Below are 27,026 nucleotides of genomic sequence, written 5' to 3' on the forward strand. Positions count from 1 at the left end.
CATGTTTTTACATGGGTAGAATGTGTCCTTTTATTTAAAATGCATCTCTGGTTTTTTTGTGGGGCATAGGAATTCGTTCATATTTTTTTTCAAAATATGGTCCGGCCCCCCACAAGGTCTGAGGGACAGTGGACCGACCCCCTGCTGAAAAAGTTTGCTGACTCCTGCTTTTGAGCAAGGCCCCGAGTAGTGAAGGGACGGCTGTTTGTTGGGACTGGGAGGCAGGGAGGTCAACAGTAGGGGGCGCCAGAGCTAATGACAGGTGGAGGCAAGGAATTATGACTATATTGTTGTTGTTGCTGCTGCTGCTGTTGCTATTGTTGTTGCATGGGTGTTAGGGATGGAGTAATTCCTCTGGTGGGGGACACATCATGCTCCTTCTGCGGTAGTTTCTCCACTCTTGGTCCCCACCCTGCACTCAGCTCTCAACTGTGGCCCATAGAAGCTGCCGGCATGAGACAGCAGCCACATCCTGGGTATGGCTTTGACTGGCCAGCTAAACCAGGTGAGGGTAGCTGGTGGGCCTCGAGCCCTCGGTGAGTTGGGGACTTCCCCTGCAAACGAAGACAGGCTCTGGCGGATTGAGTAAATGAGACCAAGAGTGGGTCCAACAGTCAAGAAGGTGGTTTCGGCACTTTCTGTAGAGGAAAGGGATGGACACATGGGGCTCGTCCACCTGGGAAGGTAGCCAGGGCCGGGTTTAGGTTTGACGAGGCCCTCAGCTCCTGGAGGTCATGGGGCCCTTTCTATGTCCAGCTGTCCTTTGTCAACAGCAAATGGTCGCTGTTTTGTTGTGTTGAATATATGCTATATGGTAATTTGAATATATGCTATATGGTAATTTGAATTCTGGTGCTGGAGGAGACTCTTGAGAGTCCCATGGACTGCAAGAAGATCAAACCTATCCATTCTGAAGGAAATCAGCCCTGAGTGCTCACTGGAAGGACAGATCCTGAAGCTGAGGCTCCAATACTTTGGCCACCTCATGAGAAGAGAAGACTCCCTGGAAAAGACCCTGATGTTGGGGAAGATTGAGGGCACTAGGAGAAGGGGACGACAGAGGACGAGATGGCTGGACAGTGTTCTCGAAGCTACGAACATGAGTTTGACCAAACTGCGGGAGGCAGTGCAAGACAGGAGTGCCTGGCGTGCTCTGGTCCATGGGGTCACGAAGAGTCGGACACGACTAAACGACTAAACAACAACAACATATGGTAATTTATGGACCTAATAGGTATCTAAAGCCGTTTGCACGTAACAAAATATGTGTTTTATCAAAGAAATTGTTCAACACAATTGTTGAATTTGGGGGGGGGAGCAAGAGACTGGGGCCCTAAGCTACAGCTTGTTTAGCTTATAAGCAAATCTGGCACGGATAGCCCATCTAGGAGAAGGAAAACTCTGACTCTCAGGGGCATAGGAAGATAGGGGCGGTGGGGGCGGGCTGCCCCGAGTGGTGGGCTCCAAGGGGCACCATCGCAGGTGCCCGCTCCACCCCCAAAACACGTGCCCTGCCCCCGGAACGTGTGTTACACCCCTCCGGGAGGCGCACCCCACCCCCGGAACGCGCCCCATGCCCCTCTGCGAGGCACGCCCCACCCCCGGTGCCGGAGGAGGAAGCTCCGCCACTGCTGACTCTAAACCTCCACTGCCTTGTGGATATCTTTGGAAGAGGAATAGGCTAAGGAGTAAACTCTACAGCAGGCACCCCCAAACTTCGGCCCTCCAGATGTTTTGGACTACAATTCCCATCATCCCTGACCACTGGTCCTGTTAGCTAGGGATCATGGGAGTTGTAGGCCAAAACATCTGGAGGGCTGCAGTTTGGGGATGCCTGATCTACACAAATCCAAGGTGTGGGCCATAAAACAGTTGGGTGGTGTCTTGTATGCCTCCTTCTGGCAACTCCTGCAGCCCAGCTGGCGCCAAATGTCTTGCTCTGCTTTTCTTGGGACCAGTAGGGCCGGCCAAGAGGCTGGGGGGTCTTGTCGCCTGAGCAGCCCAGGACCTCCAGACACGCTGCCCAGGCTTGTGCCCCGAGGAGGTCTCTTGAGAGATCAACACCAACACAATTATATACACCTGTTTGCTTGTCTGGCTATTTAAAAGGATAAGTTTTCATTCTTGTGCCCTGGGGCTCAGCGTTGGCTCCAAGGACATCTGGGTCTTCCTGCTTAATTCTCTTTCCTTATCTATTTTGGCACCTTGTGCCACCCAAACCGACTGTTTCTTGGCTCCCATGTGGGGCTTTGCTTCAGTAAATCTGCACTTTTTTCCCAGAAACGTTTTTGGTTGGTTGGTTTTCCAAACATTTCAGGAGAGAAATAAAAGTTGTGCTGCCTTGGAAAGCTGAGCAGCAGCGGCACAAAACTGTGCCCTTTATCTCCCTGCGGTGGAGAAACTAGGTATTGCAGCGCATGGACCAGTCCAAGCTTTTGCCAACCTGGCAATGTTGCGAGTTGTAATCCAAGACGTCTGGAGGCTCCCATGTTGGAAAAGCCTGTCCTGAATGATATCTCTTCTCAGGATATAGTCACTATCATAATCCTTTCTCAAACCATACAGACATAATCCTCTCTGCCTTGCCATTTTCTTTCGTCAAGCAGTAAAAAATTATACCTGAAGGAAAGCAGCGCTTTACTTTAGAATCATAGAGTTGGAAGAGACCACAAGGGCCATCCAGTCCAACCCCCTGCCAAGCAGGAAACACCATCAAAGCATTCCTGACATATGGCCGTCAAGCCTCTGCTTAAAGACCTCAAAAGAAGGAGACTCCACCACACTCCTTGGCAGCAAATTCCACTGTTGAACAGCTCTTGCTGTGCTCTTACCTTAGGGCTAAAAATAATAATAAATAACATTGCCATTAACGTAAGTATTCTTTTAAACCAGGCATAGGCAAACTCAGCCCTCCAGATGTTTTTGGGACTACAACTCCCATCATCCCTAGCTAACAGAACCAGTGGTCAAGGATGATGGGAATTGTAGTCTCAAAACATCTGGAGGGATGAGTTTGCCTATCCCTGTCTTAAACTGTGTGGAAGTGCATTTTTAGTATTGTTATTATTAATTGCATTTTACCCCCTCTTCCTCCACAAGAAGGACAACAACCCTGCGAGGTAGGTCAGACAAAGAGGCACTGTCTGGCCTGAGGTTGGTGAAAGGGTGGATGATTTGAACTCGGCTCTCCCCACTTCAGCACATTGCATTGGTTTCTTCCTTACGAAAACATTTTCACGAAATGAGGGCAGGAGGAGGCAGGGAAACGCTCCCCAACTTTTCTGTTCACACATACATTTTCAGGTGACTGCTAAGGGGGTGACCTTGGTTTACGACTGGCCCCATAACAAATGAAGCAGCGTGCCCCCTCAGCACCGCTTCCTGCAATGTCTCACCTGTGGTTGGCGCTGCTCCTAATTCTAGTTTACAGGAATAAGATAAAAAATAATAGCAAATCAGGTTCCACACAAGTATAAACACAGACTGGGAGAGAACATGGATTGCTTTGTATAGTTGTGGTCACTGCAGCTCAAAAAGGGGGAATATTCCAGATCAGGTCAAGGTGCAGAAATGGAAAAGCTCATATTACTTGGCCCTTTTTAATTTAGAGGAGGGAGGGGGAAAGTAATGGGGGATGTGGCAGGGGCTTCTAAGATTACAACTATCAAGGAGAAAATGGATGGAGAGGAACCTTTCTGAAGGTAGCCCTGTACAGAGAGGCTTTTAATATCTGATATTTTATTCTGCGCTCACTGGAAGGACAGATCGTGAAGCTGAGGCTCCAATACTTTGGCCACCTCATGAGAAGAGAAGAATCCTTGGAAAAGACCCTGATGTTGGGAAAGATTGAGGGCACTAGGAGAAGGGGACGTCAGAGGACAAGATGGTTGGACAGTGTTCTCGAAGCTACAAACATGAGTTTGACCAAACTGCGGGAGGCAGTGGAAGACAGGAGTGCCTGGCGTGCTCTGGTCCATGGGGTCACGAAGAGTCGGACACGACTAAACGACTAAACAACAACATTTTATTCTGCTTTTCTATTTGCTGGAAGCCATCCAGAGTAACTGGGGCAATCCAGTCAGATGGGTAGGGTATTATTATTATTATTATTATTATTATTATTATTATTATTATTTTCTCCCATGCTAGGACCTAGTGGGGTCCTGCAATGGAACCAAAAAGTGGGGGGTTCAGAACAGGCAAATTAGGATTTTTCTGCACCTAGCTGACCCCTGTTGGTGCAAAAGATGCAGAGATGGCCATTAACTTAGAAGGCTTAGCAGAGGGGCACTATCAATGGCTACTAGCCATGAGGGCCATATTGCCTATGGGGTCAGAAGTGGCATATCTCTGGGTGCCAGTTGAGGCGAGTCACGAGTGGGGATGGGGCTATTTGTACTCACATCCTGCTTGCAGGCTTCCCAAAGGTCCCTGGTTGGCTAGAGGGTGTTTCCTTTGGCCTGATTTGGCCCCCAGGCTCTCCTGATGTTCTTAAGTCAAGTGGTGTACGCAGGAGCAGGAAGGGTTTGCTCCCAGAGGGAGTTTGAAATGAGTATGTTTAAGACATGGGTAGGCAAACTAAGGCCCCGGGGCCGGATCTGGCCCAATCACCTTCTAAATCTGGCTCACATATGGTCTGGGAATCAGCATGTTGTGTTGTTGTTTTTGTTGTTTTAAGAAAAATATTGACCAAATTTAACAAAATACATCATCAATCAATGTAATCAATTGCACACACACCCTTTTTATACCTTCCCCTCCCTCCCTCTCCCACCCTCCTGAGACTTCCCTCAGCTCCCCCCTCTGGTTTGTTTGCACATATTATTCTCTGCATGTTATAAAATTGCACATATCTTTACCTTGTTGTTGTTTAGTCGTTTAGTCGTGTCCGACTCTCCATGACCCCATGGACCAGAGCACGCCGGGCACTCCTGTCTTCCACTGCCTCCCACAGTTTCGTCAAACTCATGTTCGTAGCTTCGAGAACACTGTCCAACCATCTCGTCCTCTGTCATCCCCTTCTCCTAGTGCCCTCAGTCTTTCCCAACATCAGGGTCTTTACCTTATCTATCCAATATTCTACTAATAAATTGTGTGTGTCTTTTTAAATAGTTTGTAAAAAGTTCCCATTCTTCCTTAAAATCACGGTTGTCCTTCTCTCGCCAGTTCTGCATAGCTCATCAGTTTTTCTTGCCATTGTTCTTTTGTTGGGACTTCCTCATTCTTCCATCCTTGTGCTAACAAGACTCTTGCCACTGTTGTAGCATACATGAATAAATTCTTTGTTTTCCTTTTTTTAAAAAATAATTTTTATTGAATTTTACATAAAGGGGGGAAAAGGAAAAAGAGAAAAAGAAAAATTTAAACAAGAGATACAAAAATACAAAAAACAAAAATGACAATATTATCACACCTTATCTCTTCAAACTTCTTCACTTCCCCTTGTTACAGTCCTTGTTAATAATTAACTCTTACCATTTCCAGATCTTAGCTAAACATCATCGAATTACGTCCTATCTCCCAATTCATGACCTTGTTCTTAAGTAGTTCTTATTCATTTTATATAGAAAAGTGGAAGAAGAATAGAAAGAAAAAACCTATAGGAAAAAAAAGACATAATCATATTATCCAATTTCTAATCTAAACATTTCGGACTTCCTCATTTCCCCTTCTTGAGTTCCTTATTAATAACTAATTGTTGCAGTTTCCAAATGTAGAATTACATTCTTTCTCCCGATTTAAAACTTCTTTTTAATCATTTACCCTTCATACTTCCTTTACCTTTATTACCCAATATTCTCTACCCAAAAATATTCATAATTAATTTTCAAATCTTTCCCCCCTTTTTATTCCCACCCTCGAAAGTAAATCTACCCCCTTTCCTTGGAATCGATGTATCCAGAGATTTCAGCCAGCTCCTTAATACTTTCCGAGTTCAGACCGTGTTTTATCCACCTATAAAAATCACCCCAATTCCTCCTCACTCCACTCCTGCTCTGTCCCAGTCTAACTTTGCTCAGCCCTTTCCCCCCGCCCTGCTGTATTCCCAACATGTTATCTTCAATCTCATTCTCTTTCTGCCCCCCACCTGCTTCCTTCTCCCCCTCTGTCACTGGGGTAACAAACTTTTTGTTTTTCCCTTTGAATCGAATCCCTTCCCTGTTCCACCCCTCCCACTGGTGAAACAGTGATTTCTTCTTCTTCCTCTTCTGTCTCAAAATTCAGTTCTGTTGGTTCAGCATTCTTCTCTCCCGTAGTTATTGCATTTCCTTCAGGATTTCAGTTCTCCTCTGTCATTTCCAGATTTTTCCCTAAAATCAAATCACAGCATGCGTCTTCTTCTAGTCCTTCCCCTAGTCCTTCTTCCTCTTCTCCCTCTTCTTCCTCCCTGTATTCATATGGATCATCTATTTCAAAATTCAGTTCTATTAGTTGATCAGTCCTCTCATCCATGCTTGTTGCAACACCTTTAGGATTGCGAATCTCCTCTGTCATTTCCAGAATTGTTATCAAAATCAAGTCCCACTGTGTACCATTCTTCTCACAGTCCAGAACCTTCTCTTCCTTCCTGTTGATGCTCTCCGCCTCCATAATTGTGGCAGAGCAGGTAGTGGTATTGTTGTTGTCCTTGTCTTATATTTTCCAAATATAAAAAAGAATGAAGTCCCGTCTGAACTGGATCCAACCTCTATTTCTTTACTTTTTCTCTTATTATTCAGTCTCAAATTCAGCACTGAGTAGCCTTGAGAATTATTTTTAAAGCTTCCTCTTTCACTTGTCTGCAGCTCTCAGTCTCAGACTCATACAGACAATCACATTCCTTTCTATTGTGACGCCATAAAGACGGCTAGCCGGTCCTTCCTTTGACCCGACTCCAAGTTCACGGGGGGGGTTCCCCTTGTCAAATCACAGTCTTTTGCAGAGATTTATGCACACTTTATCTTTTTCCCTTACTCTGCATCAGGAAAAAAGTTTTTAAAAGAAAATTTCTGAGCTTTCCACAGCTTTACTGCGTCGTCCATTACTCAAGTGGGGGGGGGGCTGACTTCCCTTTTAAGCCTCCTCCCAGCACCAATTACCCAGCCCAATTCACAAATTTTTGACTTACTTAATCCAAATCTCTTCTTTTTAAAGGAAAGAATCCGCCGCTTGCAGGCTGTAGGCTTGGAGCTTTGCTTCGTGGAGGTAACGTTGGTGCTCAAAATGGCTCCAGCGACTGCAACTCCGCTGGCTCTCGGGGTTCTTACGAGCTTACAGGGCAGCGGGGGAGTCGCTCCTGAAGCTCTGCCGAGCTTTTTTGCCCCCAGGACGCTCGACCCGGGGTTCTACGGGGATCCGCCTCGCCCCCGCAGAATCCCCCCCCTCCGCTAAGCCAGAAACCTCGGAGCTTGAGGTTTCTGCACCTCTCCGCCAGCGCGGCAGACCGGAAGTCTAAATTCTTTGTTTTCCTTGGCAGGTCTTCTCCTAAAATCCCTAACAAAAATGCTTTAGGTTGTTTTTTTTTTACAAATGTCATTTTGAACATTTTTTTCAGTTCATTATATATCATCTCCCAAAGGAATCAGTGTGTTTTTACATGAGTAGAATGTGTCCTTTTATTTAAAATGCACCTCTAGGTTATTTGTGGGGCATAGGAATTCATTCATTTTTTATTTTTTTCAAAATATAGTCCGGCCCCCACAAGGTCTGAGGGACAGTGGACCGGCCCCCTGCTGAAAAAGTTTGCTGACCCCTGCTTTAAGAGGTGGAACTGGATTGGATTCTAACTAGCAACAATGCAGATTATGACAGCAGTTTCTTTACCCCTGTCCGCCCCCCTCATTCCAACACACACACATATATCCTAATGCTGATCAAGACTCTCTTTTTTTCTCTCCACCCCCCCCCCCCCGTCAAGTGCTTTGGAACAGCAACTCTTATTTTGCAAATGAGGAGGAGAGAGAACGAGTCTTATTTATTGCTGCAGAGAGCAAGAATCAGCCAGCTGGCAGTCAATAAGCCAATGGTGGGTTGATGACTGGAATTTGCGAGCTATATAACAGCCTCTTAGCTGCTTTTAGACCACCTGTTACCTGCAATTTTTTTAAAAAAAATAATCCACAGGGACTTGTAGGATTTAGTGCACACACCCAAAAAGACTTCTTTAAAGTCATTGTTCTTTTTTGCATCAGGAATGTAACAACAGCAATAAAAAGTCAACTTCTACTCCCATTTTTCAGGCACAAAGTGTTTTGCACAAAGTCATCCAGGACTAGGATGAGATTTAAACCCTGAACTCGCAAAGCCATCTTAACCTATCGTTGCATATTTACAGCTGTGGTTAACCAGTGGCGACACACTCTGCACATGCTCAAGGGATGCTTTTCACTTGTTCTGGGGCTGCTTCTAAAATTCATGGTTCAAAAAAAACAAAAACAACCCTTTGAGCAAACATCAACACTATACATTTAAAGCACTATTATGCCACTTCAACCATCATAGAGAACTCCATAGAGAATGTAGCTTTTATAGAGTGCTAGGAATTGTATCTCTGTGAGGTCGGCACCCTCGACAAACTACATTTCCCAGGATTCTCCATGTGTGTTTGGCTGTACACACATGACCGGCTTAAAACACACATAAGTCATTCCTTTTCTCAATCTAGATGGAAGCTGTTTTGTTTTTTTAAGCCACCTAGAAGCCCAGCATCCTGTTCTCACAGGGGCCAAGCGGGTGCCCATGGGAAGACTGCGGTTCCCAGCGGAGGCAAAGCATGGCACATTTTGTGGTTAGTGGCCATTGACAGCTTTATCATTCGTGTGTTTGTCTAATCCTGTTTTAAAGCTGTCCAAACTGGTGCCCATCCCTGCCTCCAGTGGAAGTGAGTTCCACAGTTTAACTCGACTCTGCATGAAGAAAGACTTAGATCCGTTCAGAATCTTCCAGGGTTCGTATTCACCTTGGATGTGTCTCCACAGCCTTCCAGCGGTATGACAGAGCTTTAAATGTATGGTGTGGATGCACCAGGGCTGTTTTATCCCTTGCAGAGAGTGGGGGGGGGGAGTTCCCCCTGCTGGGGAGGCTTGCCAAGGCCTGCAGCTTTTGAGAAGTCAAGGAAGGAAAATGTAGTTGCCAAGCTTGGAGAGTTTGCAGGCTTGCAAACAGTGCAAAAATAAAAAATAAAAAATGACATTGTCTCTCCGCAACTGAAAGACAGCCGAAATTAGGCTGCCCCCCTGTGGATGCTTACTTGAAAGGAAACCTCGCTGTCCCCAGCAAGGCTTGCTTCTGAGTAAACGCGCTCTGCATTCGGCGTAAATGGCATTTGTTCGCTCTTGCACCTAGGCGTGTTGTGGACCCTCGCCTATCCCTTGCTCCCCTTCCTCCTTATGTGCGTGCTCCGGTTTGAGACTGGAAACTCCTCGGGGCGAAGACCCTCCCCGACCCTCCTCCTCCTCCTCCTCCTCCTCCTCCTCCTCCTCCTCCTCCTCCTCCTCCTCCTCCTGCCTTTCTGACTCTTTCAATTATGTAGCCAACTCACTGGCAAGCTAACGACCTCGTTCACCCATATATCACTCGCCCGAGCTCAGGCGGAGAGCCTCTGCTTGGCATGCCGAGCGCCCCAGGTTCAACTCCCAGGATAGACCCCCGCGCCTGATACTGCCAGCCAGTGTCTGCCATAGATGGACCCAGAGGTCTGATTCCGCAGAAGCCACCTTCCGATGCTCCCCTGAGCAAACCTAACTGAAACCCCGGAGAGCCGTTGCCAGCCAGTGTCGACAATATTGAGCTAGATTGACCTAGCAGGTCAGTTTCCAAATGTTCCCCTGAGCAATCCTATCTGAAACCCCGGAGAGCCGCTGCTGCCAGCCAGTGTCGACAACACTGGGCTCGACGAGCCCAGTGGTCTGACTCAGCAGAATCCACCTTCCTCTGCCTCTGCCCAGAGGCGTCCAAAACCGGCCCCGGCTTCTCCCTGTGGAGCAGCTTTGCGCACCCGGGCGAAGCCCAGCCCCTCTCCGCGCGCGCCCTCCCTTTTCTCCCCCGAAGGGGCGGGCCGGCCGCGCTCCGCGGCTATATAAGCAGGCGCGGCGCTTGGGTTTACTTCAACTGATCCCAGCCTCTCCGTGCGCTCCTTGCTGGACTGGGAAGCCGCTGCCAGCCTGCCGTCTCCGCCGCCTCTAGCCTCTCCGCCGCGGCTCCTGCTCCTCGCCTCCCGATGCGCCTGGCCGAGATGATCAAGAAAATGGGTCCCAGCGATTCGGAGCTCAATATCCCGGCCAAGAACTGCTACCGGATGGTCATCCTGGGCTCGTCCAAAGTGGGCAAGACGGCCATCGTCTCCCGCTTCCTCACCGGCCGCTTCGAGGACCAATACACGCCCACCATCGAGGACTTCCACCGCAAGTTCTACAGCATCCGCGGGGAAGTTTACCAGCTCGACATCCTCGACACGTCGGGGAACCACCCGTTCCCGGCCATGAGACGCCTCTCCATCCTCACAGGTGAGAGGCAGGACGGGGAACAGGGGCGCCGAAGGGGGAAAGAGGGGTTTTTGGGGTTGGCAGCAGCAGGCGAAGCGCATCAGCGCATCTCAGAAAAATAAATATCACGCCCCCCGTTGATATTACTATTAATCTTAGAATTAATAATATTATTAATAGCTCTTCTCTTGGTTTGCCGGTTGTTCTCCAAATTGTGCAGATGCTTTAGCTGACGGCATTACCTTGCGAGCCATCCATCCCCAAAATACGACGCTGCTCACGTTTTGGAAATGGGTTGGGAGAGAATTTGCTGCTCCTGGTCCGTAAACTCATGTACCAGGCTCAGCGGATTTGCTTGCAGATGTCCTTTGGAATCAATGTGCATGCACCCGAAACATAGCTGCCAAGTTTTCACTTTTCTCGCGAGGAAGCCTATTCAGCATAAGGGAAAATCCCTGTAAAAAAGGGATAACTTGGCAGCTATGACCCGAAATGCTTACTCGGAACTAAAAGTCATAATGTGTTCAGTGGGGCTTACTCCTAGTTAAATGTGCATGAAAATGGCAACTTCAGAAGTGCTTTGCTTTAGTTCTATCGATGCTGTTGCTTATTTAATGAACCAGGGCAGTTTGCAAAACCAAAATCCAAAACCCTTTGCAATTTTGCAACAACAGTATCCGAAACCCTTTGCAACTCCCCAGTTCGTTAAAAACTGAGCGATGCAAGTTTCAGCTCTTAGCTTTTATTATCTGCACAGGTTGTATTGCAACTTCTGGCTTTTACAATCAGATTACAATCTTTATTATTATTCCCAACAATGCCAGAGCAATCTTTTGAAAGAGAGCAAAGGGCAAACGGGAAGGTAATTTATCTGCCAAAAGGAAGCTTACTGGTGAGATTTTGCTCTCTGGTGTACCATTTGAAAATCATTGCAGCTTCTCTCCCCCCCCCCAAATCACTGCACCTTCCCACAATAATGTAGATTGGCATGGTACCTTTCCAGCGAAAGGCACGCTTCCAAAATAAACACACTTGCCCAGGTAGATGGAAAAGCATACAGCTTGGAGGGCTTCCAGGCAGAAAGCAGTTCTTCCAAAACACCCAACCACTCCACCTGCTGGCTTGCTTTGGTTTCTCTGGGGCTAGATGAGTGCAAACGGGGAATGCTTTCAAAAGCCTACCGAGATCCTAACCTTGTTTCCCATCTTCTTCCTTTTCTGCAGGAGACGTTTTTATTCTGGTGTTCAGCCTGGACAACCGAGACTCCTTCGAGGAGGTGCAGCGCTTGAAACAGCAGATCTTGGAGACCAAGTCCTGCCTGAAGAACAAAACCAAGGAGAACATCGATGTTCCCCTGGTCATCTGCGGGAACAAAGGCGACCGCGACTTCTACCGCGAGGTTGGCCCCCGAGAGATCGAGCAGCTGGTGGGGCAGGACCCCAAAAAGTGTGCCTACTTCGAGATCTCTGCCAAGAAGAACAGCAGCTTGGACCAAATGTTCCAGGCTCTCTTCACCATGGCCAAGCTGCCCAGCGAAATGAGCCCGGACCTCCACCGGAAAGTGTCCATTCAGTACTGTGACCTCTTGCACAAGAAAACTCTCAAAAGCAAAAAGTTCCTGAAGGAAGGCTCAGGAGAAAGCGCCGGAGAAGCCTATGGCATTGTGGCTCCCTTTGCCCGCCGGCCAAGCGTTCACAGCGACCTCATGTACATTCGCGAGAAGACCATCCGGGGAGGGCAGTCTAAGGACAAAGAGCGCTGTGTGATCAGCTAAGCCTCTCTTGCCTTAAAGACCTTCCCAGAGGAGATGGGAAGCCTCTTGTTTACTACCAAAAACTCTTGCCAGCCCGTATGGCAGCAGAAGCAGCAGCACGCACCTTCTCTGCCAAGGGCGATGCAGCTCCCACGCCAAAGGCCACAATGCCTCCGAGCTCTTTTCAGGGGACTCTTATTTTTCCAACGGCTCCCTGAGATTTCGTTTTTTTAGATTTTGGAGGTGAGCTGTCTCGGGATTTGCCAGCGGGAGTTCCCTGGCCAACAGATGGACTTAAGAACTTGAAAGTGGAAAAGAGAGAGACACTTGCAAGAAAAGGGAAAAGAAAGAAAAACTTTGTGGGAAGGAGAAATGTTTCCCTTCCTGTCTCTTTGCATTGTATTTTGTCTTTAAAGTACTTGGGGGGGGGGTCGAGGGGGGAGGGGGAAAACAGCCATTATTGAACTGTGAAGCTACTCTTAAGGCTGTATCTTTTTGTGATGTTTTCTGTGGAGCAACTCCAGAAGAATTTAACAATTGTTGCTGCTGGAAATACCTGCCAAGACTCTCCATTGCGCCCCTCTGTCCCAATGTTTGGGACTATGAGGGGTTTGTTTTGGGGAGGGGGGGAGCTGGCTCTTGAAAAACCGCTCCTTGTTTACATTGGCCTTTCTCTGTCTTGATTTTTTCTCTCTCAGAACGAGAAAATTGCATTCAAGCAAACAGGCACTTTATATGTCGAGCTCTTTCTGGTCCATGGACTTGAACAAAATCGCAACTCAGTGTTTCTTGCGACGAGCTTTGTTAATATTTTTTCTACAAAAATAAAACTTTTGAAAATAATGATAAAATTGCTTTGTCTGGCTTTTGGTGTTTCCGAAAAGGAGGTTGCAGCAGGTGGGCTATTTAAACAAGGAAGGGGTGGGAGGGGGAAGCCAGGGTGAGGGGTTGGTGATGGGGGGGAGAGAAGCTGATGAATCCAGCATGACGTGGGGGTGGGGTGGGGGAGCTTTGGTGAGTTCAAACTTGGGGAATACAAAAGGACCACGTAAACAGACAAGACAAGAAACTGTGTCCTGAGCGACATGTCGGGAAGATGTCAACACGCTGCGAAAACAAAAGAAGTTTCCTCCAAGCAAACAACCGCAGTTCTGTCTCAGTTTCCTCTCATCTTTGGCACACTCCCAAAGTTTCTTTTACGAGGGAGGGTGGGTTCTAAAGCTGTAGGTGATCTCCCCAACCCAAACAGCCTTCCCAACCCAATTGTCAAACAACACCGTTTCGCCAAAAGAGTGACATCTATTGGTGACTTATGCCTCCCTCCCCCCCACCCGCTGTTAATATCAGTTTTTAGCAATCCTGTTAATAGGAAACTGGGAGCTTACACTTCTCTAGGAAATGTAACCCCCCTCCCCCACCCACCCTCCAATGCCCTGCTTGGTTCTACATCCCTATCAATAGTGTATTGCACAAAATGGTGGCTGGAAGGTACTGCTCGTAATTAGACATTTTGAGCATTTTGACACTTAAGAGCTGCACCTCTGAACATTGAGGAACCATTTAACTATTCTGGCTAATGCTTAACTCACCGCCCTCCATAAATCCTTTCACAGATATCTCAAATAGCAATAGACACCAGGCAGCAATCCTAATCACACAGAGTGTGTAAGCTGCATTGAACACACAAGAATTCACTTCTGAGTAAACATAGGGGACTCAGGTGGCGCTGTGGTTAAACCACTGAGCCCTAGGGATTGCTGATCAGAAGGTCGGCGGTTCGAATCCCTGTGACGGGGTGAGCTCCCGTTGCTTGGTCCCAGCTCCTGCCAACCTAGCAGTTCAAAAGCACGTCAAAATGCAAGTAGATCAATAGGGAAGGTAAACGGTGTTTCCATGTGCTGCTCTGGTTCGCCAGAAGCGGCTTTGTCATGCTGGCCACATGACCTGGAAGCTGTATGCCGGCTCCCTTGGCCAATAATGCGAGATGAGCGCGCAACCCCAGAGTCTGTCATGACTGGACCTAATGGTCAGGGGTCCCTTTACCTTTTTTTAAACATAGATAAGCTCCATCTGCAAGATGTAGCAAATTGGACACTTTTTTTGGGGGGGGGGACCTTAGCTGGATTTGTACGACCAATCATTCAGGTATGCTTACGCTAAAGTAGATAGACTGCAATCCAGGTTGAAGCTATCCATAAAAAGGACGTCAAACATTAAAGGGGCAAGTTGGGGATGGGGGAATTGGATGGTTTACAAAGGGGAATGCGGGTGGAAAACTCAATGATCACGAAGCCAAGAGGTTGCCTTATTAAAATATATATTCCCTCCTCCCTCCACAGCCCCAATTTATGAAACATGATATCAATATATAGGTATTGGCAAAAGCGATTGAAGTGGAATACCCACACTGGACCATCCATGGTAGTGTCAATAGTTAAGAATGTTGAACAAGGAATAGGTAGACCCAGGTGCAAATTCTCCCTTGGCCATGGAGAAGAATATATTGGGCAATCGCGCTCTCTCTCTCAGCCAACCTACCTCACAGGGTTGTTAGGAGGAGAAAGCAACTGGTCCAGGGAGGGGAGGGAGACCCTCTATATCCTTTTTAGCTGCTTGGAGGAATGGGGGTGGTAGCTTGTTATTGGAGGTGGGTTGGGGATTGTAATAAGAAAATGCAAGGCTTAGTAAAATCACCACCACCACCCCTTCATTGATTGGGATGAGTCAAAGAGTTCATGTCACAGAAAATCTTCCATCTGACGGGATGTTAAACATTAAGAGATGTTTCTGAATGCAGATGCCTCTCGCACATTCTGTTCCCACTCCCTTTTTTTATATACGGAAAAAGTCAAAGTGAGCAGGACGGCTAGGTTTGATCCTGAGCCAGAACAAAAGCCAGCCAGATTTATGAGCCCAATTCTTCTTCACACCTGGTCCAGCCCCTTTATACTTTACTTTAACCCCAGAAGCCGCCTTATACTGAAGTAGCTCAGTACTGTCTACACCGCACTGAGGTCCCACGGCACCTAAGTGCGTATAAACACAGAGCCCTTTCTTTTGTATTTTCTGCTAAGATTTCTAGGCCACCTTTTGGGGCACAGCAGCCCTCACAAAAGTCCGGAATCAGCATAACATAGGAAATTGGCAGCTGAGAAATCCTTAGCCCTTAAGAATAAACAGTACACCTTGCCTCCGAACACCGCCAGTTAACAAAATGCAGGTTGAAGTAAGAATACACTTATAACAGAGGCACACAATTGTCTGGAGGCCGTTGGGAGAACCTGGGTTTAGGGTTGCCAGACCTCCAGGTTTGCTCCCTCCAGGTGGAGAATTTGAATCTCCAGGTGGGGGAGAGTGCATTTAATTAAACAAACATTAAGAAGGCTGTTGGTGCAGCTTGCAAGCTTCAGGAGGAGCTGGCTGCATATTATAGCATAGACACTGGGGGTGGAGTCTGTCTTCCGCCATTCCCAATTAACCTCCGTCTCCAAGGTCCACCTCTTGGTCTCAGGTTTGGGCCCTGAGATCTCATGTTCTGTGATGCTCCTGACCCGGCAACCCTAGTGCAGCCAAATGCAGCCTCGCAGGCTTCTCCTTCTGACCCTCAGGAGTTTCACTATAAAATCCCCTCCCCAACCCTTCTCTGTGTCCTCTTTTGAGTGTTTCCAATTGGCTTGGAATGGTTCTTGTTTGCCTGGAGAGAAGGTTGGCCGGAATGTAGGCTCCCCTACAAAGAAAAGCATTGCAACTGCCAGCTTTTGCCTCTGACCAGCGCCCTGCCTGCCACTGCCATGTGGCCTCTGCAAGGTTCTCCATGAGGGAATGCGGCCCTCAGACTGAAAATGGTTTCACACTACTGGGGTGTGTGTGTTTCCACTGGCGCACTGAATGCATGGGCATGTCGGGGACTACGATGGAGGGACTAGGCCAGGGGACCGTGCTGTCAGGAGCTGGAGTCAGGGGCCGGTGAAGTTAACTCTATATTCATAGAAACCAAAATACATGTAGCTCATTCCTTCTCTTTCCAGGGAAGAAGGCTCAGAGATGGGGAACGTTGGTGTGACGATGAGTGGTCAGAGGGAGAAGAGGGAGCACACTGGGAGGAGCTGCCGGAAGCTGAAAAGGCAACAGGACTTAGTGAGCAGGGGGGAGTCTGTGACAGAGAGAAGACCAGACTCAGAAGAAGCTGAAGCAGGAAAGGAGGGAGGCCAAGAGGCAGAGAAGAGTCCGGCTGGTGAAGAATCACAGGTGGCCCCTCCCCCGTTTTGCTGCCACAACAAGCTCCCCTCCCCCCTGGTCTCCCAGAACCAGAAGAGGCATGAAAAGGGTGGAACAAAGACATGCACAGGCACAGTCTCTGACTGCTTGGAAGAAGCCTTGGAGAGGAGGAGACCTAGACGGCTGTGGGGAGGCAGAGACTTTCACGGGCTGCTGTGCTCAACAGACAACACGTACCCAGTATCCATCCTGCTTTACCATCTCAACATCTGGAAATGTTTAGTACTATGATGTCCTGAAATAGATAAAGCTGGGTGTATGGAATTAATCCAAGTGGAGAACCGTAGAAAACCATTCATTGCTAAACAGCAATAAATAAATAATCAATGCACCTGTAGGAGTGTGGTAGAGACACAGAGTGTGGATTATTGTTCCAAGATGTGAGCATTTATTTGATTCTTATTAGTTGCTTGCTGTTGTTCAGAGTGTTCTGTTTTGCAACACGGGATTTTCTTTGCTGTGCTCAATAGGCCTGACATTCAGCCAAGTCTGTGAAGCTCCGTGTTTTTGCTAAGAGAGTGAACTCCAGCTTAGAACTCTGTGATTTGCTGACCGGCTCACTCTGTGACACTAGCAGACTGGAAGTGGGTCTTTCAGGAAGAAGCTACTCCCAGCCTTACCTGGAAATGTCAGGGGTTGAACCTGGAACCTTCTGCATGCACGGGCTATGGCGATTCCCCTAAGAACCCAAGAGGAATGGGGTTGGATTTTATTTTTGCAGCAGAGGAGACGTTCTCATGAAAATGTTCCTTGAAAGGTATCTAGCATGGGGGCTCTCCAACACCTCCCCCCCTCTTGCATGCTCCAAGTGTGTCTGCAGAGAGGAGACCCTTAGCATTGCAGGAAGCAATTTAATAACAAGTCTACTGTTCATATCCTGATCATTACCCCCCACGGCAGCCTTAATGCTCTCAGCCTGAAAAGGGAGAAAGAGGGAAATGGGAATTAGAATACAGATTTCCATTTCCTCGTTGGCCTCCCTTCCAGGCGCGAGGGGCAAAGTTTCTGAAAAGCTCTTTGTATCCCTTTATTCTTCTGCAAAACTAGTTGGGTTGTTTTTTTGTTTTTTTACTTTGTGTCTGTGAGAGAGAGGGAGAGAATATAATGGAATCATAGAATTGTAGAGTTAGAAAGGACCCCAAGGGTCATCTAGTTCAACCCCCTGCAATGCAGGAGGGGAAGCGCTGCACCATTGGAAATAAATAAGGTTCCAGACCTCATGACTCTGAGAAAAGGGCTGAATTAAACAGGGATGTCAGAAGCTGCCTTCAATCATGCCAGGATACTGGCATACCTAGTTCAGCCTTGGCTATAATGGCTGGCAGTGGTTCTCCAGCAAATCAGTTTCCCCCAGCCTTGCCTACAGAGGTCAGGGATCAAAACTGGGACCTGCTGTACACAGACGAAATCTTCTCCCCGAGCTATAGCCCCTTCCCCTGTCCGAGGTTTCCCTCCTCTGAGGGTAGGTTACACACACACATTTGGGTGGAAAGACGCTTGTTGAGTACCGGGGAGTGAGGTTCAAACCAGCCAGGTTGGAAGCCGTTCGATCAGGGGTAGGCAACCTAAGGCCCAGGGGCTGGATGCGGCCCATTCCCCTTCTCAATCTGGCCCGCGGACGGTCCAGGAATCAGTGTGTTTTTACATGAGTAGAATGTGCCCTTTTATTTAAATCGCATCTCTGGGTTACAGTGGAACCTCGGTTTATGAACACCTCGGTTTATGAATTTTCGGTTTACGAACACCGCGGACCCATCTGGAACGGATTAATCCACTTTCCATTACTTTCAATGGGAAAGTTCGCTTCAGTTTATGAACAGACTTCCGGAACCAATTACACCCATGCTTCGGGTTAAGTACGCTTCAGGTTGAGTACTCCGCGGACCCGTCTGGAACGGATTAATACACTTTCCATTACTTTCAATGGGAAAGTTCGCTTCAGTTTATGAACGCTTCAGTTTAAGTACTCCGCAGACCGTCTGGAACAGATTAATCCACTTTCCATTACTTTCAATGGGAAAGTTCGCTTCAGTTTATGAACAGACTTCCGGAATCAATTGTGTTCATAAACTGTATTTGTGGGGCATAGGAATTGGTTCATTATTTTCCCCAAAAAATATAGTCCGGCCCACCGCATGGTCTGAGGGACGGTGGACCAACCCATGGCTGAAAAAGGCTGCTGACCCCTGAGCTAGGTGGAAACCTATTTCTGATTGGAAACCTAAGAAGCAGCTGGATCAGGCCAGCGGGTCCATCCAGCACCCTCTTCTCAAGAGTGCCCTGCCAGACGCCCACAGGAAGCCTGCAAGTAGCCCCTGACGTCAAGTTCTTTAATCTCTCTGCATTTTTCTCTCTGTGCATCAATACTTGGCTCTGAATAAGTCTTCAGGTATGTGCCTTACATCTTTGCCCCCGCCTGAATCACTGCCTGAATCAGAAGGGAAGTTTGCAGGTCCCTCAAATGTCAACAGCGGGCACGGCAATTTTCATTCAATGTACCAAGGGTGAGCTGCGGGAAGGAAGCCCTCAATGACCCCGTTACCAGCCTCCTCGAACACACCCTCTGCAATGTACCTGCATTGTCCTCTGTGGCTTGAGTACAAAACAACAATGGGAACCTCTCCCCGCGTGACTTTGGGCGGGCGCCAATGTACTGTACTCGCGCACCTGAAACGGCACAAACAGCAGCTCCGGCGACGCAACGCCCCCATCTCTCCCCCCCCCTCGCGAGCCGACAATGCCTTTTGCCTCTGTAAATGACAGGCAGCGGGGGTCAAAGGATTCATACATCAGCCACTCCCCCTTCATTGCGGCGGCCTGCCTCTTTTTCAAGACTCCCATTGGATGTGAGGATCGGCACCGGTAGGGATAAATAATCCTGACCCACGCTTGGATTCAGAGGCAGGGCAGCGTTATTTCAAGTTGGCAAACAGGCAAGAGATCCGATGGCTCAGGTCGTATTGCCCCATGCACGTCCCGAGTTTCAGAAGCTTTGTCCTCACGCTTTTGGCAAAGGTGCCTTGCCCCTATGCCCTAATGCAGGCATGTCCAACAGGTAGATCGTGATCTACAGGTAGATCACTGGACGTCTGCGGTAGATCACTGGTAGATAATTGGCTCCCCCCCCCAAAGAAGCTGAACAACTGTGGCTCCCCTTAAAAAAGCTCAGCATTTTACCTCCTCCCTGAAAAAACTCATAGAGTTGGAAGAGGCCACAAGGGCCATCCAGTCCAACACCCTGCCAAGCAGGAAACACCATCAAAGCATTCCTGACATATGCCTGTCAAGCCTCGGCTTAAAGACCTCCAAAGAAGGAGATTCCACCACACTCCTTGGTAGCAAATTCCACTGCTGAACAGCTCTTACTGTCAGGAAGTTCTTCCTAATGTTTAGGTGGAATCTTCTTTCTTGTAGTTTGAATCCATTGCTCCGTGTCCGCTTCTCTGGAGCAGCAGAAAACATTCTTTCTCCCTCCTCTATATGACATCCTTTTATATATTTGAACATGGCTATCATATCACCCCTCAACAACTTTGACCCCCACCCCCCAAGGCCTTCCTCCTTCCTAAAAAAAAGCTCAACAACTTTGACCTGAACCCCTAAAAAGGGGGTAGATCCCTGCCAGTTTTTAACTCTGTGAGTAGATCGCAATCTCTTGGGAGTTGGCCACCCCTGCCCTAATGCAAATATTACAAATAAGACTAAGTGAGTGCATGCAAAAGGACTCCATATTCTTGCCGCCTGCCCCCACCTCCATTTCTGTTCTTCCATAGTCATAAACGGATCCATTTTTCTAGTGGTGTAGCAGTTAGGGAGCTAGACTAAGAGCTGGAAGACCAGGATTCAAATCCCGCTCCTCACAGCCACAAATCCCTCCGGGTATTTGAAGAGAGCATTGTGCTCCCCTTCCTTCTCCTGGCAAAACGCTGCCAATGCAAAGTTGAGATTCTGGCAATGCAGGGGGCTGGACTAGATGACCCTCGGGGCTTCCCTTCTACGATTCTGAGAAAACATACACCAATCGTTCAGTTTGCACCTGTATTGGAATTATTTTTAAATGTTTGATCGCTTGTGCATTTGCCATATAAATTTAGAAAGTAAGTAAGACAGAAAGCAGACAAGCAATACGCTCTCCAGATTGGCGAAAAGGCTACAGCTGACACAGCAAGCCAGCGAGGTTTTAGAAGTCAGAATAGTTCTGCTATGGAATCTCCCATGACTATCACTGGATTATTGCTGCACCAAATGAGACTATCAGCTTCTTAAACAAACAATTGCACAGCTGCTGCGAGCAAAGCGGGAAGAACTACACAAATAATATCATTATATTCCATGCAAGGAATCTAGTTACAGGTTGACTCTGCAGCAAAGTCCCAGATTTATTTTTTGGGGTTCCCCTCCAAAACAGACATATCAGCAAATTATGAAAGTATCGTTTTTTAAAAAAAGAAGGCTTAACCCACTAAAAAGGATCTACAAACAAATATACACAAATTTGTAAACTGAGGCTGCCCTGTCAACCTGTTTCCTTCCCCAGAAACAGGAGCAGACATCACCCGCTCTTAAACCTCCAGGAATACTAAAGGAGTCGTGCTTTGTCCTTTTGTCCGTCTGCGGATTTCTCTCCCGCTGCTTCCTGATCTCCTCGGCGAGAGAAAGCAGGTAATTGCCTTCTAGGTGCTGGGAGATGAAGGGAAATAGCAACAGCCTGCCTTAAGCATCCCTCTTGGACCCAGTTTATACATTTCAAACAACGGGTGGTGGAGGCTACTGGTGGAAAGGTGTTGTTGCATTGAATGTACATCCACTGAAGAGGGAAAGCAAACAAAGCACCAGCTCCTTGCTTCTAGAAAAGTAGCATGTCAGGGAATCTTTCTCCCTGACATTCTAGTTTTCCATGTGCAGGGTTTTTTGTTTGTTTGTTTTTTTACAGTTTTAGTTATTTTTAAGACTGAGGAGCATACAAATATGTGCAACTCCTGCAAAATGCAGTAGGCACATTCCGTTCTGCTGAAACTGGGCCCCTAAACCAAAACACCAATGTACACCAGGACGGTGCGTTACAGCTTATGAGCTGCTGCAACAAAATTGTGTTCCCCTTTGGTGCCAAAAGGCACTGCAGTTCCCTCGGCTGCTTCCAGAACCAGAGGAGTCTCTTTGCAGAGCCTCGGGTCTCTTCCTGCCTAATCCTTGGGGATCTCAAACATGCAGAGGCTTTTGTACTTCTGCAGCAATTCGCTCTTGGTCTTGACTTGCTCCCGGAGGCTTTGAAGCTGCAGCTGTTGCTGCTCGGGGCTCACGGAGATCCCCTGCATGGTTTGGATCACCTTCCGCACCTCCACGAATTTGGTCCTCAGCTCGTTCAAAACCTGGTGGACGTCTTGGCTGTCTTTATCCATGCTGAAGGGAGAGAGAGAGAGAGAGAGAGGAAGAGAGCAGCTAAGATTACGTTTCCATGCCATTTATGGTAGCAGGGGCTACGGGTTCAGGAATGGGTATTCGACAGGGAATTGGGAGGAAGCAGGCGCCCACAGAAGCATCGTGAACCACAATGTTCCCGGGACAGCATGCAAAACGCTTTTTTTCATTCTCAGAAACTTTCATGACCTTCTTTGAAGCTACTTTAAAAAAATGTTTAAACTATTCTTTAAGAACATAAGAATACAGTATGACCAATGGCCCATCTAGTCCAGCATCCAGTTCTCCCCTGTGGGAAGTGAGGAAGCAGGACCCGAGTGCGAATGTCCTCTCGCTTCCTGTGGTTTCCAGCAACTGGTTTTCAGAAGCATTCCTTCCTCCAACCATGGAGGCAAAGCACAGCTATCATACCTAGTTGCCATTGAGAGCCTTGCCCTCCATTCTTCATCCTCCGGGAGACCAGGGTTCAGATGGATGGGCATCTGTCATGAATGAATTAGCTGAGATTCCCGCATTGCAGGGGGCTGGACAAGACTCACAGCTGTCCATGGAGGCGCAGGTCAATTATGTGTCCAGGGCAGCTGTCTACAACAGCGTTTCTCAACCGGTGTTCCGCGGCACACTACTGTGCCGCGAGACGCTGGCTGGTGTGCCGCGACGAGAAGGGCGATTTGCATTGTCACGTCGCTGACCCGCCGGAAAGGAAGCCGGCCGGGTCACGACGCAAGGCGAGCGCCCGCGTTGTGACCCGGCCGGCTTCCTTTCCGGCGGGTCAGTGTTGTTTATTGGCGGCCGCCAGGCACGTGACGATGCAAATTGCCCTTCTCGTCGCCGCACGTCGCGGCAAAATTTAGAGTCGGCATCCAGCCGGAGGCCAGAGAGGGCGGCGCCGCCGCCTGGGGAGGAGGAGGCAGGCGGGGAAGGCTGTGCAGGGCTTCCCTTCGCCGGGCCAGAGCGGCGGCGGCTGCCTGGGGCCGCTGGGAGGGAGGCGGCGGCAGCTGCGCGCCCGTGTCTGCCCGCCTGGGGTCTGTGCGTGCCGTCTAACGTGTCCCCGCTCGCTCCGCAGGCTCTGCGCCTGGTGGGTCCGCCTGGCTACCGCGCAGCAGTTCTTCAGTGGCATGCTTTACGTCTCCCCTCCAAACTAAACTAAATATAGGGCGGCACAGAGTTGGTGTGCCGCGGGATTTTTTTTTCATAGAACAAGTGTGCCGTGGCCCAAAAAAGGTTGAGAAACACTGGTCTACAAGATCCATCTGGTACGCAGGCTGAGACCCTACCTGCCCGTGGACTGTCTTGCCAGAGTGGTGCATGCTCTAGTTATCTCCCGCTTGGACTACTGCAATGCGCTCTACGTGGGGCTACCTTGAAGGTGACCCGGAAACTACAACTAATCCAGAATGCAGCACCTAGACTGGTGACTGGGAGCGGCCGCAGAGACCATATGACACCGGTCCTAAAATACCTACATTGGCTCCCAGTATGTTTCCGAGCACAAGTCAAAGTGTTGGTGCTGATCTTTAAAGCCCCAAACGGCCTCGGCCCAGTATACCTGAAGGAGCGTCTCCACCCCCATTGTTCAGCCCAGACACTGAGGTCCAGCTCCGAGGGCCTTATGGCGGTTCCCTCCCTGCGAGAAGTGAAGCTACAGGGAACCAGGCAGAGGGCCTTCTTGGTGGTGGCGCCCGCCCTGTGGAACGCCCTCCCACCAGATGTCAAGGAGACAAAACTATCCGACTTTGAGAAGACAACTGAAGGCAGCCCTGTTTAGGGAAGTTTTTAATGTTTGATCGTGTTTTTAATATTCTGTTGGGAGCCACCCAGAGTGGCTGGGGAAACCCAGCCAGATGGGCAGGGTATAAGTAATAAATCATTGTTGTTGTTGTTGTTGTTGTTGTTGTTGTTGTTGTTGTTATAGAGGACTCTCGGGGTCCCTTCCAACTTTACAATTCTTACAATTCTATTATTCCAAATCTCTGCTAAGCCACCAGACCCACCGAGTGACCTCGGGCCAGTCACACACTCTCTGCCTCATAGGGCCATTGCGAGGATAAAATAGGGGAGAGGTGAACCCCGTACCCCCTCCCGTACTTCCATGGGTCAGTGTGTCTGGCTCTTAACCATAAGGTTGGTTTGAGTCCACCCAGGGACAGCTGTGGGCAGGATTCCCGCATTGCAGGGTTGGAGTAGACCAGGCATAGGCCAACTCGGGCCCCCAGATGTTTTGAGACTACAATTCCCATCACCCTTGACCACTGGTTCTGTTAGCTAGGGATGATGGGAGTTGTAGTCCCAAAAACATCTGGAGGGCCGAGTTTGCCTATGCCTGGTTTAAAAGAATACTTACGTTAATGGCAATGTTATTTATTATTATTTTTGGCCCCAAGGTAAGAGCACAGGAAGAGCTGTTCAACAGTGGAATTTGCTGCCAAGGAGTGTGGTGGAATCTCCTTCTTTGGAGGTCTTTAAGCAGAGGCTTGACGGCCATATGTCAGGAATGCTTTGATGGTGTTTCCTGCTTGGCAGGGGGTTTGACTGGATGGCCCTTGTGGTCTCTTCCAGCTCCCATCATCCCTAGCTAACAGGACCAGTGGTCAGGGATGATGGGAGTTGTAGTCCCAAAACATCTGGAGGGCCGAGTTGGCCTGTGCCTGGAGCAGACAGTCCCTGGGCTCTCTTCCAACTCTACAATTTTATGATTCTAATATTCTCTCTGTGGTGTAAGCCTGGGCAGAGTGTATGGGAGTCCTGGGCTGCCCAGGTGAAAAGACCCCGTTCTCGGCCTCGCTGATGCGGTCCAAAGGAAAGCAGAGCAAGACGTTTAGGACCAGCTTGGCTGCAGGAGTTGCCGGAAGGAATCACACAAGGCGCTATCCAACCGTTTTAGGGACTCCAATCCGGATTTGTGGATATTTTATTCCTTAGGCTTTTCTTCCCCCGAAGATACCCCACAAGGCAGCAGAGATTTTGGATCAGAGCTTCTGCCTTCGGATGTGGACAACCTCCATCCATCCATCCCTTTCTTCTCTCTTACAGCAGGGATGTTCAACAGGTAGATTGCGATCTACTGGTAGATCACCGGGCTGTCCTAGGTAGATCACCAGGGTGTCACAGGTAGATTGCGGGATGACAGAAAGTGTTCGCTTCCCCCCCCCCAAGAAATTGAAAAAATTGTGGCCTCTCTCCCTCCAAAAAGCTCAACAATTATGCCCCCCCAAACTCAACAACTTTGGCTCTCCCCACCCCCGCACAAGAAAGCTCAACAACTCTGGGCAGATCACTGGTAGATCACTGCCAGCTTTTCTTTTATAGTGTGAGTAGATCACAGTCTCTTGGGAGTTGGACGTGCCTGCTCTACAGCATGTGCAGAAACCGCCTCCTTGACCATTGGACCCACTCTTGGTTTCATCCACACCTCAGTCGGCAGAGCATGAGACTCTTAATGTCAGGGCCGTGGGTCCGAGCTCCACATTGGGCAAAAGATTCCTGCATTGCAGGGGGTTGGACTAGAGGACCCTCGTGGTCCCTTCCAACTGCACAAGTCTCTGATTCTATGAGTCTCTGCATGCTGCAGGAGGCCCTAATCCCCTCACCTGGTTTAGCCAGCCAGACGAAGCCATTCTCGGGTTGTGGCCGCTGTTGCATGCCGACAGCTTCTAGGAGCCACAGGTGAGAGCCGAGTGCAAGGTGGGGAACCAAAGGTGGGCAAACTACCCCAGAAGGAGCAAGGTGTGTCCCCCACCAGAGGGACGACCTCTCCCCCTAACGCCCCATTCACCCCTACAAACAATTACTGCGCCAGCTCTTTCGTGAAAAGCAGTCCGTTCCCAAAGGCCTGTCGGAATAAGACAATCTTCACCTGCCCATGGGAAGGAGTTCCAAAGTTGCCTGGGGGCAGCCACCACTGAGGAGGCCCTGTCCTTCATCCCTGCCAAGAGTGTCCATGAGGGTGGCGGGAACCAGAAAAAAAATCGGCCTCTACAGAAAGGGACACAAGAGCAGGTTTGTGCAGGTAGCTTGGACTTCAGCTGCGTAAGAGCTTTCTAAGGCCATAACCCGAAACCTGCCACTGCCCCCCTTCAGCGGTAGACTGCTCCTGCCCCTGGAGGCTCCCCACCCACGACCCAGCCGCCTCCCTCCGGGGCCATTTACCATTTGATGATGTCGTGCACCAGGGGGAGGAAAGAGTAGTCCTCCTGGCCCGGGTGGGCGCCGGGCGCCTGCGGGGGTCCCTGCTGCTGCTGCTGCCCTTGGGGCGGAGGCGCCTGCGCGGCTGGAGACTGGAACTTCTGCTCGGCGGGCGACGGCTGCTGCTGCTGCTGCTGGGGCGGAGGCGGCGCCTGCTGCTCCCCCGCCGGGGCCGCGGCCTGGGGGGCTCCGGGGGGCGCCGAGGGCTGCTCTTCGGGGCGAGAACCCCCGACGGCCGAGGCTCCTCCAGGCGTCGCCATGGCCTCTGGATGCCTCCTTGCCACTCTCTCTCCTCTGTGCTTGCTTGCTCTTCTTTCCTTATTTATTTGATTGCATGCGTATATTTTAATTTTTTTCCCTTCCTCCCCTCTGTGCTTGCTTGCTCCTGCTTCCTTATTTATTCAATTAATTGCATGCATATATTTTAAAACGTTTTCCTTCCTCTCTTCTTTGCTTGCTTGCTCGTTTCCTTATTTACTGAATTGCATGCATATACATTTGTAAAAGAATTCTTCCTCTCCTCCTGCTAGCTTGCTCCTGTTTCGTTATTCATTTAATTGCATGCATTATTTTTATATATATAAAAAAACTCCCTCTCCTTTATTTAGTGCTTGCTCTTATTTATTTTGCACGCTGCTATTTTTAAGCTTTGCACTCGTGCACTCTCTCTCTCTCTCTTTCCCTTTCCGCTTCCTCCTCCCCCACTTTTCCGGGCGTCGCGACAAAAGCACGAAAAGCCTCTCGCCCTTGCAAAACTGGTCTCAGAGTTTGCGCGTCAGCTTGGCTCCTCCTCCTCCTTTGCAAATGCGATGCTTCTGCTGCTGCCGCCGCCGCGTTAGCTGCTTCGGAAGCACCTTAGCCCGGAGCCCGGTGCAGACTTACCTAGGTGAAAATTGCCATTGGAATCCCCTACATAAATTCATCTTGGG

At 49.0% G+C, this 27,026-nt stretch overlaps 3 protein-coding genes across 4 annotated transcripts in view; 2 read left to right on the forward strand and 1 right to left on the reverse strand.

The window, feature by feature from the left end:
• The window catches only part of PEMT (phosphatidylethanolamine N-methyltransferase), a 147,890-nt gene extending 131,059 nt beyond the window's left edge, over nucleotides 1-16,831 (forward strand). For both annotated transcript variants that reach the window (XM_088657453.1, XM_088657454.1), the window contains one exon: nucleotides 16,245-16,831. In XM_088657453.1, the coding sequence (XP_088513579.1) occupies nucleotides 16,245-16,725 (481 nt within the window). In that variant the 3' untranslated portion in view covers nucleotides 16,726-16,831. The remainder of the gene's footprint in view (nucleotides 1-16,244) is intronic.
• Nucleotides 9,554-13,056, forward strand: RASD1 (ras related dexamethasone induced 1). The gene is made up of 2 exons (XM_035132290.3): nucleotides 9,554-10,484; nucleotides 11,687-13,056. The coding sequence occupies exons 1-2, from the start codon at nucleotides 10,199-10,201 to the stop codon at nucleotides 12,235-12,237; spliced, it is 837 nt and encodes a 278-aa protein (XP_034988181.1). The 5' UTR covers nucleotides 9,554-10,198; the 3' UTR covers nucleotides 12,238-13,056.
• A 3,687-nt stretch (nucleotides 16,832-20,518) lies between the features above and the next one.
• MED9 (mediator complex subunit 9) lies at nucleotides 20,519-26,820 on the reverse strand. The gene is made up of 2 exons (XM_035131603.3): nucleotides 26,062-26,820; nucleotides 20,519-21,894 (listed from the first exon to the last, which is right to left on the reverse strand). The coding sequence occupies exons 1-2, from the start codon at nucleotides 26,355-26,357 to the stop codon at nucleotides 21,678-21,680; spliced, it is 513 nt and encodes a 170-aa protein (XP_034987494.3). The 5' UTR covers nucleotides 26,358-26,820; the 3' UTR covers nucleotides 20,519-21,677.
• Between the last annotated feature and the right edge of the window lie 206 nt (nucleotides 26,821-27,026).

The sequence above is a fragment of the Zootoca vivipara genome, chromosome 13 (assembly GCF_965207765.1).
Source record: "Zootoca vivipara chromosome 13, rZooViv2.hap1.1, whole genome shotgun sequence".
In the NCBI taxonomy this organism is placed as follows: domain Eukaryota; kingdom Metazoa; phylum Chordata; class Lepidosauria; order Squamata; family Lacertidae; genus Zootoca; species Zootoca vivipara.